The sequence below is a fragment of the Bison bison genome, unplaced genomic scaffold (assembly GCF_000754665.1).
Source record: "Bison bison bison isolate TAMUID 2011002044 unplaced genomic scaffold, Bison_UMD1.0 scf7180017864349, whole genome shotgun sequence".
Taxonomy (NCBI): Eukaryota; Metazoa; Chordata; class Mammalia; order Artiodactyla; family Bovidae; genus Bison; species Bison bison.
In genome coordinates, this window is record NW_011494921.1 from 1,295,966 (window position 1) to 1,312,787 (window position 16,822).

The 16,822-nt window shown below is 42.9% G+C and overlaps 1 protein-coding gene across 1 annotated transcript in view; it reads right to left on the reverse strand.

The window, feature by feature from the left end:
- ZCCHC2 (zinc finger, CCHC domain containing 2) overlaps positions 1 to 16,822 on the reverse strand; it is a 50,968-nt gene that overhangs the window by 2,509 nt on the left and 31,637 nt on the right. Inside the window, exons 6-13 of the mRNA XM_010854817.1 lie at positions 16,061 to 16,155; positions 13,436 to 13,519; positions 11,836 to 11,893; positions 9,488 to 9,623; positions 8,351 to 8,415; positions 7,871 to 7,965; positions 3,579 to 3,707; positions 5 to 470 (exon numbers count right to left, since the gene is read on the reverse strand). Coding sequence (XP_010853119.1) covers positions 5 to 470; positions 3,579 to 3,707; positions 7,871 to 7,965; positions 8,351 to 8,415; positions 9,488 to 9,623; positions 11,836 to 11,893; positions 13,436 to 13,519; positions 16,061 to 16,155 — 1,128 coding nt within the window. The remainder of the gene's footprint in view (positions 1 to 4; positions 471 to 3,578; positions 3,708 to 7,870; positions 7,966 to 8,350; positions 8,416 to 9,487; positions 9,624 to 11,835; positions 11,894 to 13,435; positions 13,520 to 16,060; positions 16,156 to 16,822) is intronic.

The window sequence follows — 16,822 nt, forward strand, 5'->3', positions numbered from 1 at the left end:
CAGCCTCTGGATGGTGAGGTGCAGCGCGGGGCCGCCGCCGTGCGGGAGGAAGCCGGAGGGCAGTGGCAGCGGGGCCGCCAGCAGCTCCAGTGGCTTCTCCGAGTCCCCGGCGGACGCCGCTGGCCCAAGCGCGCCCAGGGGCGCGGGGTCCGCAGGCTCCCGGAGGGCGGAGAGCGCCACAGGGCCGGGGACCAGCATCCCGATCGTCTTGCCATCAGCAGACTTGGGCGGAGGCACCACGACCTCAGACTTCTGGGCACCATTGTGCATGACACAGTGTAGAGTTGGCATGAAAGAAATATGCTGATACTTGGCTGAGCTTAAGGGATCTTCCAAAAGGTCTGCACTGTCGTTTCCTAAGGAAGCGATTTGAACAGGTGGCTTGACCGTGACCGTCTGGCCCACAGAACCGTAACTTGTAAACCTGGTTGTCGAGGGATTTCCAGAGTCCTCGGAATTGCTGTCTGTGTCTGAGGGAAACATGTAAACAGATGTTAACACAAGCATCCTCTCCCGTCCATCCTGCTAGAAATAAAATTTAAGTATACCTAAAAATATACCCTGACTTTTAAAACCAATAAATGTATCCCCCTCAGTGTCCTGACTACTGAGCTAACCTTCTTTTAATTTTTGGCTTTCTATGGAATTTATTTGAAAACTATGGAGATTCTGGAGAAGGCAAGACACCAAGGAGACAATAAAAAGATTGGTGGTTGCCAGGGGTGGAGCCCTGGGGGAAAGATGAGGAGGCAGAGCACAGAGGACTTTCAGGGCAGTGGAAACACTGTATGATGTAGTGAAGGTGAATCTGTATCCTTACACATCTGCCCAGAGCCACTGAAGGTACACCACCAAGACTGTGCCCTTACACGTATCACGCGTCAAAGTCAGTTTTGTGTCAAAGTCGGTTCCATCCTTGGTAAACAAATGTGCCATCCAGTCAGTGATGTTCATACCGTGTGAGAGGAGGGGCTACACAGGAAATTTCTGTGTCTTTCTCTCAATTTCACTGTAAATCCAAAACCGCTCTAAAAAAATTAAATCTCAAAAAAACCCTTGGACAGGTAAGAAACAAAAGGTTAATGGCGCCTGGATGAAGCACAGTATAAACACAGACCTTTATTACAAGGGATCAGGTATCTTTTACCTTTAATCAATTTTAGGCAATTCATTTGACTTATATGCTGTACTGCCTGCCAAACGCGAGGTCTTCACATTTGTCTCTCATAAATTATACAATTTAAAGGAGTTCAATCAAGACTATATTTAATTTAAACATCTAGACATAGAGAAGGGAAGACAGTTTTCCTAGAGTGGAATAGTCTTCCTTTTAAATACTTTGGTGGGAGAAAGAAAATGTAAAACTACCATTACAGTCATAAAGTAAATGCTAGAACACAAGAAGCAAGAAAAACACGAGAGCACTGCAGTTCCTCCTAAAAGGGAACAGCCAAGTGGCAGACACAAAACTGTACCACATTTCTTTTTATTACTGCATCATTCTTACGCACTCTTATGCTTGTAAACATAATAAATTCAATATAGACTTCCCCTGGGTTTCTTGATTTTTGGTGTAAAGGGGGCAAAGTGCAAGATTTAGTTCAGTTTTAACTCTCATAACCCAGACCCTGCAGCGCTATGCACTGAGACCATCCAATTAAATGCAGCACCTGATTTAGCATTTTTTTTGCTCACAAATATAAGCAGAATTGCATTATGTAGTTAAAATGCTTATATTTATTAAGGTAGTAACTAGCTATATTCAGCTAAGAAGCTAAAACTTTTAGAAACAATTCTAAAAACAAATCATACTATGCTTCCTGGAGAAAGGTTAAATAGAACCTATTTCGTGACATAGAATGTAAACAACAATACTAGTAACTCAATAATTTTTATTAGAAGAGATTCAACTTATGAACAAATGGTTCTAATATAGACTCCCCTTAATAACTGAGGAGTTCCTTGTTAAACTCTGCAAAACAAAAAGTATTCAATTAGTAACTTACTTAAGGCATTATATCGGTATCTGTACCTTCACATGAGTAGGAGTTAAAAATAATATTTAAGTTCAAAAGAAGCTGTTAACATTTTTCAGATGATCAGTTAAATTTCTAAATGAACTGGGCTTTGTTTAAATCATCTTAAGTCATAGCAAATGGCCCCATGATTTTAACTGATCTCAAATGGTTTTCTGAACATTCATTAGAAGGACTCATCTAGCAATTTAGAGATAGGTTTTCCTTTTCTGAGATGACTTTGAAAAGTATAACGTCTTATTAACAAAACCCCATTATGACCACTACCACCAACAAAGCCACCTGCAGTGCAGTAGGCCCAAGTCCAGTCCCTGGGTGGGGAAGACCCCCCGGAGAAGGGAGGGCAACCCACTCCAGCATTCTTGCCTGGGAAATCCCATGGACAGAGGAGCCTGGTGGGCTACAGTCCATGAGGCGGCAAAGAGTCAGACACGACTGAGTGACTAACAGCTTGAATCTGCCAGGTTAACAACTGCTGACCCATGGGGCATTTGTCACCATCAGTGGCAAATGTTTAACAATATGGCTGCCTGAGGTAGCATTACTAGTTGGGACTAACAAGAGCCTGACCAAAAAACTTAAAAGAAAAAACTGAAGAATGAGATGTCCACAGGAAGCTCTGAAAAGCTTAGATATATCCCTGGGAATCTAGAAGGCCACGCTCATACGCAGGGCTGTGGGCCCGTCCAGCAAAGACCTAAGGTGGCTTGGATACATCCCTGGGAATCTAGAAGGCCATGCTCATACACAGGGCTGTGGGCCCATCCAGTAAGACCTAAGGTGGCTTGGATATATCCCTGGGAATTTAGAAGGCCACGCTCATATGCAGGGCTGTGGGCCCGTACAGTAAAGACCTAAGGTGGCTCTCAGTTCTTACTTCTGGCTGACTCTGAGCTTTCATGTAAGGAGCATTTGAAGATACAGTACATACAGAAAACAAAATGGCAGATATAAATCCTACCTTATCATTAATTACAGTAAATTTAAATACATAAACAAGTCAGCCAAATGGCAGAGATGGGCAGAATGGCTTGAAGAAACCATCATCCAACTATAAGATGTCTTTAAGAGACATACTTTAGAATCAAAGACACAAACAACGTTTAGGGTAAAAGGATGGAAAAAGAGGTATCCTGCAAACACCCAAGAGAGCGCTAAAGTGGCTACAGTATTATCATCAGATAAAACAGACGTTACGACAAAATCTGCCATTAGAGACAAAGGATACTTATAATGATAAAAATGGTCAATCAGGAAGACATAAAAACTGCATGTCCATCTAACAATATGCGATTCTCAGTCTTTCTACGCCTCCTCCGTATTTCGTTGTGACTCTTTCTCTTTAATGTCGTTTCCAGTGAAACAGGTTTAAAAAATCAACATTACTAGAAACTGCTGAGTTAATGGTCTTTAAGACACCTGTTATACCAATTAAATTTAAAGTCAATAATGACATTTTCAGTACCATAAAAATAGTTGTTTGACAGATTTTAAGAGCACACATTTCCCTCTGCCTCCCCCACACCCTTCCAAAGAGCAAACCTCTGTCTTTTTCTTCTTCACTTTCAAAACTCTCTCTTCCATCATGTCGGGGGCTAGAAGGAGAGCTGTAACTCTCTGAAGATGTCTCTCCACACGTGTCATGTCCAGATCCAATATCCAAACTCACATCTGAAAATTACATGATTTTATAAAAAGCAGAATTGTTCAGTTAAATAAATTTCTGAACTGAACCATCAGAAATTACAGTTGTAAATTTTTTTTCAGTTTTTATATAATTATGTAATAAAAACTGGCCCTTGACCAAGGTAAAAGTCCATTACTGAAACACAATTTTAACTGAAAATAATTGACAAATACATTCGTAAAACAAAGGCAGAGAAAATAGTCAATCTTATTGACTTTAAAAATCAGAATTAACGTTCTTTGTAGGGTCTGCCTAATACTACCACATCGAACCGCTTCTTAAGTTAAATAAAAACTCCTCAGAGTATACTATAAAATTCTTTCTTAAAAAAAATAAAATAAAATAAAATAAAACAACAACTCAAGAATACAACTGACTGCCAAAAATGCCTTTCAGTTAAAATTTCCATGCCTGAAATATTTGAAAAGATTAAATTGCTTCCCATGAAGTAGACTGAGTAGCCCCTGAGTTCTAAGCAGAAATAAATGATGGACTGGGAATAAAAAAAAAAACGCCACCACCACCAAACCACTTGGGTAGAGTGAGCTCACTATCATGCAGTGAAGCCTTTGATACTTCACAAGGTAAGCTTCAGAATGCTTAAAAAAAAAAAAGGAGGTGAGGCAGCTATTTCTCAGAATGAAATAATTTATTCCATTAATTTCTTTACATTATATATCTAGTAAATATTTTAATCACTCAACTGTCATAGATTAATTTGCAATTTTCAAAGAAATACATACATAAATCTAAATCTATAGTGAACATAATTTCCTGTTTTTGACAATCCAGGTGCTTTAGAATTGTGTGGATTCTTTGGAATTTTTATAATAAAAAAGAAATGTGATCCTCTGAATTCAGAAGGTGAGGAAGGTAAGGATCATTAACTATGCCAAAGGCTATTCCACAAACTGCCCTTTTAAACAGAAATATAAAAAACTCAACATTCAAAAGACTAAGATCATGGCATCCGATCCATCACTTCATGGCAAATAGATGGGGAAACAATGGAAACAGTGAGCGACTTTATTTTCTTGGGCTCCAAAATCACTGCAGATGGTGACTGCAGCCATGAAATTAAAAGATGCTTGGTATGACCAACCTACAGAGCATATTAAAAAGCAGAGACATTATTTTGCCAACAAAGGTCCATCTAGTCAAAGCTTATGGTTTTTCTAGTAGTCATGTATGGATGTGAGAGTTAGACCATAAAGAAAGCTGAGCACCAAAGAATTGATGCTTTTGAACTGTGGTGTTGGAGAAGACTCTTGAGTCTCTTGGACTGAAAGGAGATCAAACCAGTCAATCCTAAAGGAAATCAGTCCTGAATATTCTTTGGAAGGACTGATGCTGAAGCTAAAGTTCTGATACTTTGGCCACATGATGCAAAGGACTGATTCACTGGAAAAGACTCCAATGGTAGGAAATATTGAAGGCAGCAACAGAAGGGGACGACAGAATGAGATGGTTGGAGGGCATCACTGACTTGATGGACATGAGTTTGAGCAAGCTCTGGGAGTTGGTAATGGACAGGGAAGCCTGGCATGCTGCAGTCCGTGGGGTTGCAAAGAGTCGAACACAACTGAGCAACTGAATTGAACTGATAAACTTTTTTACTTATTGTTTTCCCTGATTCCACTTTTCCCCTTCTATTTGCCATGAAGTGATGGGACAGGGTGCCACGTTATTAAGACGACAAAGAGGAAAAAACTTACGCTAGCCACTATTCTAATGATAAAAATCTAGTTATTAGTATTTATGGATAAAAAGAAGCTAGACAGACTTAAGAACCATTTAGACCCATCAGACGACAGACCCGCAATGAGTTATTAAAGGAAGATGAAGGTCTTTAAATCATTATAATCTAAAATAAATTGAGAGGTCAACCCCAAATTTTTGGTGCCACAATCAGCTAACAGAAAAATGGGGTGGAAGAACATGGGCGATGCAATCGGATAAAGTTCTTCATACTGTAAGTGAGGTAAGGCATCCTTCTCTTTAGTAGAAAGATTTAAAGCTTGAGATTTTAAAAGCAAATATTGTGAAAACACAGATGATGAACAGCACTGACTGTTTCGGGGAGAAGACAACATACAGGCGGACGGGGGGACTTATTTTGTTCCCTTTTGTACCTTCAGAATTTTGAACTACATAAATGTATTTTACCCAAAATAGAAGTTAAATTTTAAGTTACAAACACTTATCTCAAACTGAGTTATTTAAAAATCTGGACAATCCATGAATCAAAGGACCCAATATTTTCAGCTTCAATATGGCATCTACATTTACTAACTGTGTGCTTGTTCTGTTAAAAACCCTTAAAGGTAATTCCTCAGTATTTCAAAGGGATTAATAAACAGAGGGTTTTATCTTTAACCTGCGGTCAGCAAACATCTCAGCTACACCTGACAGCAGTTTCACAAAGTATTTTTTATTTATAGTTTACTCTATAAATAAAAAAATATATATATACACACACATATGAATCAGTGGCATAGAGAGAGAACAAGAAAGATAGAATAAGGTTAATTTTGAATTAAAAATCCTGAGGTTGTACTTTCATAATATTTGAAAATAAAGAAAGGAATTAAGAGTCTGATCGATTATCCAAAGTTCTTAACCTAGACAGCGTATGTTTTCTTCTAACTTATTATAAGAGGCAAAAGGAATTACATGACTGAACACCTTGGTACTTGATGCAAGCCAAATGCTTTTCATATGTTGTCACATTTAAGTCTTACAATGTGATGAGGTGGACATTATTCTTCTTTTACAAATTTAAGAAACTAGGGGGGTGGTAAAGACGCAAACCTACACCTGTCTGAGATCAAAGTCCACATGCATCTCTGAAAATATGAAGCTCAAAGGGGAGAAACCATTACTAACTTTTTGGATGTAGTTCCCACATCATATGAGACCAGAGTGATGTTATGAGGGTGGCGTATACCTGACAGGAATTTTAACTCGAGATGACCTGATTTAGCATGTGGCTTAGAAGGCAGTGCAGAGAACGAACCAGGAGCAAACAGACAGGGAGTCCCGGCAGCGGCTGTTTCTAGTCGTCCACCGAGAACTCCTGTCCCCTTGTTTCAGCAGCGCCCCCTTCTTTCAGCTGCCATCACCACGGGAATCTCAGACACTGCAGTGTTACAACACGAAAAGTTACTCCAATGAGTTGGCTCCCCACATTTCTCTGCTCTCCCTGTAGTCCCAGGGACTCTTGAGAGTCTTCTCTAACACCATGGTTTGAAAGCATCAATGCTTCAGCGCTCAGTCTTCTCAAGGTCCTTCTTATGGTCCAGCTCTCACACCCATAAATGACCACTGGAAAAACCACAGCCTTGACTAGATGGACCTTTGCTGGCAAAGCGATGTCTCTGGTTTTTAATACGCTGTCTAGGTTTTTCACAGCTTTTCTCCCAAGGAGCAAGTGTCTTTTCATTTCATGGCTGCAGTCACCATCTGCAGTGATTTTGGAGCCCAAGAAAAGAAAACCTGTCACTGATTCCACTTTTTCCCCTTCTGTCTGCCATGAAGTGATGGGACAGGATGCCATGATCTCACGTTTTGAATGCTGAGTTTCAAGCCAGCTTTTTCACTCCCCTCTTTCACTTTCAGCTAGATGCTCTTTAGTTCCTCTTCACTTTCTGCCCTAAGAGTAGTATCATCTGCATATCTGAGGTTGCTGATATTTCTCCCGGAAATCTTGACTTCAGCTTGGGATTCCCATAAACCTCCACAAAGGATGGTCATTAAAGCTTGAAAGAGTCAATAAGATTTTTTAAGATGACTTTAACACAAGAGTACAGGCTTCTGTGAGGCTGGATAGACCCCTCAGGTCTTGTGGCCTCTGCTCTGGAGCAGGGAGTAGCTGAAGAGGAAACCCATGACGAGACCGCTGCTGCCAGGGGGAGGGAAAGGGGCCGGAGTGTAGCTGCGGCAGACGTCCCTTCACCTCCGAGGCCAGACCAGATTTCCTGCATTAAATACGTCTGAAGTATTCATGGAGTTAATTCAGAAATTACTACTCACATCAATGCAGGGAAAATGTGTGTGAGGCTTTGACACAACAGCTCAACACCCACTCTAATAGGTACCCTGCTAAATATATTTAGGTGATGTGTAATTGAAAGAAAAACTCCCTTACCTTTCACAGAACCACCGTGGGTGTGCGGAAGAGCAGAGATTCGAATACCATTTATTCTACTATTCAATCTACTGTCAGTTTTCTTAATTTTCTCCCTAAGCCAAAAGTATACATGTTACCAACATTTTTTTAACAGTCCCTAGAGAACACATTAAGTACAACACTAATAAAATTCCCCTCAATTTTTTTAATAATTAAAAAAAAAGTTTAGTAAGGTATATGTGAATGCAAGATCTACCCTTCAGTGTGCAGGACTGGAAACTGTGCCCCTCCAAACTGAATATGATACATGACAACAGCCTTGTTTTTATTATGTACATGTGTTGATTATCTAGAACTAAAAAAAAGAAGTCCAGAGTAAAAATAAAGAGAAAACTAATATAAAAATACTATTTATACTACATAAACTAAACAGGTCTATTATCAGATGTTGTCTTCTCTGACCAATTTCTATTACTAGAAACATTAAATTAAACCTACTTTTCAATTTGTGGCTTTCCTTTCTTCTTACTTATCGAAGATAAACTTCGTTTTTCAGTTGAATGCTACGGAAAAGAATAAAAAAGTAACTGGACCAAAGCACGGCCATACTCAAGGAGGCATCCTCGTATTCTGATACAAGACACTAAAATGACACAACCCCAGTTGTGTATTCTAACACATTTTTATTTTGTATCTTTTTTGAAGTTACCTACTTGGTCCACTAAAATTTGCATATTTTCTGACAAATACTTAATCATGAGAAAAATACCTATTCTGTATTTTGCTTTTATTAATAAAATGGATTGTTTTCTTTTTGTCACTAAAAAAATACAATCAAGTAACTGGTATTTGCTACAGGTTTACTAGTCTTCTCAAGTTCATGTCGGTAGAACACACGATTGTGTTGACTCTAAGAAGAAAAGGTAGAGGCCCCGAGGCAGATGAAGACACACAACAGTCAGGTGGACCTGAGAATCAGCCATCAGTGAGCATGACTTTAATAACACAATTTCTCAAAGTATGTTTTAATGCTTTAGTTCATAAAACACATCCCAGTAAAGGTTCACATCTGGACCTGAGTGTTAGCCAGTAACACAGACCCCTTTCCTAGAGCAGGTGGTTCTCTCCAGAGCGGCCCACTAAGCACCGCCCCTGTACCTGCAGTCCACGGCCCTAAACTCACTGGGGAGCACGCGGCTCTCCGACTACACCAGCAATGAAAAGCGAGTACTTCCTAATCACGTTTGGGAGTGCTGGGAAACTGGCCCAACAAGTCACGAGGGAAGAGACTTTTCAGAGCTCACATCTCCACAGCGAGACAGGGACCAAAACGTGAGTAATTCTTTCAAAGCAAAAAACGTGGCATAACGGTGTATCCCTAGTGAATCATTTCCGGCATCATCACAATAAAATGTATTAGTATTTCTGAGTAATAAAACTGATATAAATACACTTCTTCAGGTCCCAGAGGAGCTTAGGTCATGTATACCAATTAACTTCAAAGTCTTACATTGAAATGTTCCTTCATTTCTTCTTACCAGATACACTAGCAGACCTCACAGTGCTTAAGGAACTTGACTCACATGCAGTAACACCGCCTGATCAGCATGGCGGAAGACAAAACAACCCCCGTACCTGGTCGACTAAGGCCACACACTGCTCCTGGTGCTGAACGGTGGCACAGGTTGGCTTCCTCCAATCCATGACCCCATTCTGCTCAGCATACTGCACGGGGAGCGCGTCCACCGGGGAACAACCTGCACCGACAGTGCTAGCAAAAGAAAGAGTTTGTGCCAGTGTGAAGCTCTGTCCTCAGAAATCCCAACTACTGAGCATATAGTGAAGAAGCGATGGCAACCCTTTCTTCAGTACGTTAGTTTTTTATAGAATGCCTTGCAATAGCTCTAAGGAAAAAAGTAAACTATGAAAATAAGCCAGTACATAGCATTCTTACCTACTTATTAATTAATGCCTGTCTCTGAGGAGCTTGACAAAGGCACAGTCTGTCTCTGGACTCATTCCACATGGCTCACAGCCGGGGTACTAACCCCGATCTTGAGACAATCGCTATGGACTGTGTGTGTCTAAGGCAAGGGAAGGGACAGCATAATGTGACTGGAAATCAAGAGGAACAGGCCACAGAAACAGACTCAGAGAGAACCCAGAGAATTACCAGACACGGACTCTAAACTAACAGTGCTCAACACTGGTCAAGAGCTACAGGATGACAGAACTTTGGAGGAATACTGGAAAATAGAAAAAGGAATCAAATTTAAATTCTAGAACTATAAAATAAATTAGGAAAGACAATGGCACCCCACTCCAGTACTCTTGCCTGGAAAATCCATGGACAGAGGAGCCTGGTAGGCTGCAGTCCATGGGGTCGCTAAGAGTCGGGCACGACTGAGCGACTTCACTTTCACTTTTCACTTTCATGCACTGGAGAAGGAAATGGCAACCCACTCCAGTGTTCTTGCCTGGAGAATCCCAGGGACGGGGGACCCTGGTGGGCTGCCGTCTGTGGGGTCGCACAGAGTCGGACATGACTGAAGCGACTTAGCAGCAGGAATTCAATGGATGGAAACAGATGAAAAAACTCAGTGAAGAGGAAATCTGGTCATGAGAAAATAGACTGGGGCATGGAAAGGGGAAAAATGTAGCAGCAGAAGAAGCTTGAGAGAGCACGCACGATGTGGCGGAAAGCCTGGCCTGTGGGCGCCCAGGGCCACAGAGGAGGGGCTCACTCAAAGAAAGCTGCAAACTCATCACAGGGAACTGCTGAAAACCAGACAATGGGAAAATTCAAACACACAGTCTGGGTTTGGAGAAGCACCCTAACCTTCAGAGAGTAACAGGATGGAGACAATGGCTACCTGCGGTCTTGAGCTCCCCCTAGAAGCAGAGTCTGGGTGACGTGGTTGACATGGCCGGGCATCTGGGAAGCAGGAGCAAGGAAGGAGAGGGGCAAGTCAGATGGGAGGAGGAGACGCCAGCCTGTGGTGCTGTCACTGGGGCCGCCGCCACGAGCTACAGAGGCTCAAGCCCCCTGGGACTCCCACAGCTACCTCCCCAGGGGCAGGAACCGGAGCTCCCCACCAGTGAGGGCACAGCCCTGGGCGAAGGAACTTCCCGCTCTGAGCTGGCCGGTTCCAGGGCCACACAGGCCCAGAGCACCCACACAGAACCCTGGGCCAAGAGCCAACAGGCTCGTGGCGGGAGCCTGGAGAGGACTGCGGCTGTGGGAGAGGGTCGGAAGTCACACAGATGATTTTAAGTGCTTTGAGGCAGAAATCAAACCGGGCTGAGAGGAGATGAAGTGAGGGACCAAAAGCACAGTCCTGGAGACGGTGACCCAGGCGCTCGGAGCTGCAGGAAGTGACGACCCGCCTGCAGTCCTACGTCCTATCTGCGAAGTGTCTTTCAAAAAGGAAGGCAAGAGGGACATTTCTTCTTGAGAAAAACAAAGTGAACTCATCACTGGCACACAATGAAATAGGAGATTCTCAAGTGTTCTTTAGTTAGAAGGATGCTCAGACACACTGGAAGGAATGAAGAACAATGGAATGGTAGTATCTAAATGATGAATGAAAAAAAGGCTTCATGAGGTTTAAAAGAGAATTAAGACACATGACAGACACAGTCTGTAAGCTAGGAGGAGGTAAGTGAAGACAGTGATGAAGGTCCTCACGTGGGAGGTGGTACAAGCACAACTGGGGTCAGGCCTTCATAAGCTGCCAACGCAGAACAAAACCTCAGGTAACCACCGCAAGCATTGAGAAACAGCGCATGCACAACCATCGTGGCTGATACAAGAGAAGAGCACGACAAAAAAAACCACCCGAAAGCAAGGAGAGTGAGCTAAAGCTGATACAAATAACGAGCAAGCAGTCAAATGGCAGAATGGTAACTGAATCTCAGTAAGTACACAGGACAGTGATTCACAAGCACACAGCGCCTTCAGGGTTTGGGAGAGAGATACCTACTGCACAAGCGGGCCTCTGCCAGCGTGCTTCTTGTGGATCGCAGTGTGCTGTAACACATCTGGAGTGGAGGAAAAAACAATCATTACACCACACCCTTCTGCGAAATGCAAACGGAGCCCACAGCTGATTTATGACCGTGGCAGTGTTCACAGACCACCCAGAGCGCTTCCAAGCTCACGGAAAATGCCTCAAAGAGACAATTTCCAAAGACACAGTCAGTGACGAACGTCCTTAAATAGCCTCTCAAACACGTTCCACCTAACAGCAGATCAAATTTGTCCAAAACTACAAAAGTTGAATATAAGCATTAAACTGTAAAACCACAACATTGAATTTCAGGCCTTTTTTTTTTTAACCATTAAGACAAATGAAGTGTCTCATATATCATAAAAATACATATTAATAAAACCAACACCCATGTACCCACCTCCTGGATATCTCTGTATTTTCCTCTTCTTATTAAGAAAGGAAACATCCGGGAACAATTACATGCCTCCCTCCATTGCATCCAGTCCCTCCCCCCAGAGGTTAGCTGAGGCGCGCGTGTTTAACCACCCATCCGTGCATTCACACACACAGTGGTGCCACATGGTTGAGTATACTCTAAATATCCTTTATTTTAACTGCCACCCAGCATGAACGTGCCTCAATCTATTCATAACTTTATCAACATTTGAAACGTTCGGGTCACATTCAGGGCTCTGCCGTTCCCCCACAGCCTGCCGGGACGGCTCGAGTCCTGGCCCCTGAGCCCACGGGCAACCATGTTCACAGACGCAGAAATGCTGGGGAGTGGCAGGGACCGCCTCCCGCTGCACGACAGCGTCGAGTTCTGTCCAAAACACTTGCACCCATTTAAACTCCATTGACAGTGGTAAGAATTCCCCTTACTTCATATCCTTGATAATTCCCAAACTTGAAAAAGGTCTGCCAGTCTGATGGGTATGAAATCTGGATATCTCTGGATATCTCTGTGATGATAATGAGATGACAATGAGAAAAACTTCTCATTGTTTTTCATTTGCATTTTCTGGACTACTCAGGGGGCGGAACCATTCAAGGTTCTTCTGTGAATTGCCTATTTTTATCTTTCCCTTTGTTGTTGACCAGACTGATTTTCTCAAGGACTTTTGAAGACTGTATAGTCCTGGCTGGAGTCTTCACCTGTAAATACCCTGCAAATGTCTTCAGTGTGGCTTTCTGTCACATGTTAAGCTTTAACTTAGAACAGAAAGATCTCCCCTATGGCCATGCTGCTCTGTCTTGTCTGGAAAGCCTTCTTGTCCCAGAGTACTAACCTTTGAAAACTCAAGTTTTATATTTTACATTAAGTTTACATATGTTACATATAATGTGCTATTCACTTGAAACATTCTGTGGGCGACAGAAGTAGGGATCTAATTATATAATTTTTCCCGACTGGAAAGCCAGCCGGTACCACTGCTCACACACACTTTCACGGTTCTCTGAAACACCACCTTTCACACACTAAGTCCCCACACATCTGTCTCTCGGATCCTCGGTCTGTGCTGACGGCCTGTTTACCTTCCCCTGCAACAACACTGTGCAGAATGACTCATCCCAGGGAATCAACGCTTACCTTCTTCTTGACTTGATGCTTCCGAGCTGTCTTCTTTCAAGTGTTCTAGTATCTTGGAGGTCTTCAGAGAGGACTGTAAGTTATCTGCAGGAAGTATTAAATATCATTAACTTTCAGGGAAGTTATCATAGTGAGATATACCAGTGTAATGATTACTTTTCTCCCACAGAAGCTGAGAGGTGGAGTTAATGGTACAGAGAGCGTCTCCAGTAGTTGGGACTCTGAAGAAAGCAAGGAGACCTGGCACAGAGCATCAGGCTGGGAGTGGGGGCCCTGAGCCACGCAGCCAGCTCTCCCCCTAGAAGTCACAGGACTGGAGCAACTGGGCGAGTCTGCCTGCCCGTGTGCCCGGTGCACAATGAGGAGATGGACTGGCTGGCGCTTCTAAGTGTCTGTGCTGTGTCAGTTTCGTGCCCTTTTTATGAATGACAGGACAGTGCGGTGACATCAGGCTGCCGCAGCAGCGCACAACATCTCCCGCTCCTGCTCCTCCTCCAGACACGTGCTCAGCGCTCATGGGCCAGCCCAGGCCCTCGGAACACACTGTACGAGACGGATCGCTTCTCCGTTACAGACAGAGCAGTGGGCTTGCAGAGGTTACCATTTTAAGTCATTTGGGTGTCTAACATCTGTTTTCTTGGATGTCAGAATGTGGAATATTGCTATTGCAGGGAGGCAGGAGGAGTATGGAACTGTTGTTTCTTAGAAGTGTGTGTGTTAGTCACTCAGTCATGTCTGACTCTGTACAACCCCACAGACTGTAGCCCGCCAGGCTCCTCTGTCCATGAAATTCTCTAGGCAAGAATCCTAGAGTGGTTGTCATTTCCTTCTCCAGGGGATCTTCCCAACCCAGGGATCGAACCTAGGTCTCTTGCATTGCAGGTGAATGCTTTACTGTCTGAGCTACTAGAGAAGCCCTTTCTTAAACGAGTGGCTGCAACATGAACTTTGCCAACAATATGTTCTTTGGTGAAATAACTTGAGATTTTCCACGATTTCAAAACATGTCTTTTAATACACTATCTTGATTTCATACAATTTGAGATCTTAAAAATCCACCAGCCTCTTTAACATTGCTCATGTAATTTACAAACTGCCGAACTCTCCAGATGAGTTTCCTCTTATTTATGTGTGTACTACTCACTTGAGCACATTTTCCTAGGCAGCCTTGCTAAAATCTGAATTAAAAGCTTAACTTCAGGCTTCAATGCTTCTTCAGAACTAAACAGATGCTATTTATAGATATTCATTTAAAAAAATCACACTTGGTTCAAGAAGAAAGCACTGACTATTTTGATGTTACTGGCAAAATATTTGTTAGAAAAGGCAGCTGAGATAGATGTGTACAAAACCAAACGCAAAGCAGACTGTGATGAATGCTGAAACGTGAGGGCGAACCAGACCACAGGAACGTACAAGGAGGCAGGAAATATCCTTGTGAGGTGGTTATTCCAGTTGGGTCCCAAAAAACAGGTGTGATCTTAACAGACTGTGACAAAAGGGTGCAAAAGAGCAAGACCCTGGAATAGGAAATGGCCAGGTGTACCGAGTGGCTGCCAACCCTTTAAGCCAGGGAGAGGAGGCTCAAGGATGCTCAGGACAGGGCCTGAGCCTCACAGCAGGTGTTTAACGCTCTGAATAGAGGGTGGATGGAAGCTCCAGTACTTTGGCCACCTGGTGCAAAGAGCTGACTCATGGAAGACTCTGATGCTGGGAAAGATTGAAGGCAAAAGGAGAAGGGGACAACAGAGGATGAGATGGTTAGACAGCGTCACTGACTCAATGGATATGAATTTGAGCAAACTCCAGGAGACAGTGAAAGACAGGGGAGCCTAGTGTGCTGCAGTCCACGGTGTCACAGAGCTGGACACAACTTAATGACTGAACAATAACAAGAGGATTAACAAACTGATCCCCAAGACAATCCTGGGGCAGGTTACAGTGGAGCGAGAAACTAGAGTCGGAGAGAAGTGAGACTTTGTACAGTCTGTGCATGAAAAACAGGCCTGGCAATGAGACTGGTGAGAAGGTAAGAAGGAAGACGTCCTCTGTCTGGCATGGCTTGGTCCTTAAACGACTAGATATGAAGGGGAAACGTGAAGAGGGTAAGGCCCGAGCTTCCAGCCTGGGAGGCTGGGGAGGTCCTTATGGGAATAGGGGCAGAGGTCAGAGGTTATCCATCATCCAGGCTGCACTAGAGTGTCTTGGCCACCTGTGAGTCAGGTCTATCAAGGGGCCTGAGGATCCAGAAGGCCCATGGGTTTGAGATATTTGGCCCCTGTTTTGTGATGTTAGCGTTTTTTCTTTTAAAATTTTCATTACAGTACAGCTGATTTAGCTGTTAGTTTTTGCTGTACAGCAAAGTGAATCAGTTATACATACACATATATCCACTCTTTTATACATTTTTTCACATACAGATCATTACTGTTTTGTGACATTAGCTTTTATAAGTTACTTTCTTTAAAACTGCAGTGAAAATTCACTAAAAACTACCAATGTTTCTAATTTGTATGCCACTTGACCTTAACTAAAATGGCAATCCCATATACAGGGAGGCATGGTACAGCAAGAAATCCAGGCCAGAAAAATGTCAGACTTATATGGAGGAGCAGAGACACTTACTGAGGCTGTGCAGAGGGTCAGATGATATGGACTGAAAAAAGCTGTGTACTCTCTGACTCTGTAGAAAAGCTTGTGATGAAGTTGAAAATAGCTGCCTGCATGTAAAAAGAAAAGAGACTGGTTAATTTCATGCAATAAACCCACAAGATAGGTGAGATGGTAAACAAACCACGCGGCAGTTTAATTCAGGTACAAAAACTATTTTCCTAAGAAAAAGAATATGTGTTTGCTAATGTATTCCCCATAGGAGGAAATGAATAAAAGACTTATCTACAAGAATCTAATAAACAGGCTTATTTTCAACTTTATATAATCTACTGATAAGGTTTCAATTCTGACCCAACACGTATTATTAGCAGTCACCTTTCTGCTCAGAAAAACAACTACAGGTTCTTCACCCTTCTTCACAGTTCCATGAAGGAACTGTCCCACCCCCTGAAAATACAGACACCGGGAAGTTCGGAGCGCGGGAGTTCCGGAAGCTACAAGACGCCGCTAGGCTGGTCACAAGTACTGCTGCAGACTCAGGCACGCGTGGCTGATGAGTCACCTCGGTATGCATCACACCATGAGTCTAAGCTGTTATCTTTAAAAACAGCTTTCCTCGTGTTCTGTTAATGTCATTAGGGGATTCCAAGTGGAGGTCCTCCCTACAAAAGGGGCAGAGTTACAGCGCAGTCTGACGGAAAGCTGATGGAAAGTCTACTTGGGATGTGAACACCAGCTCAGTCACTTACAAGCTCAATCACCCTAAACAAGGCA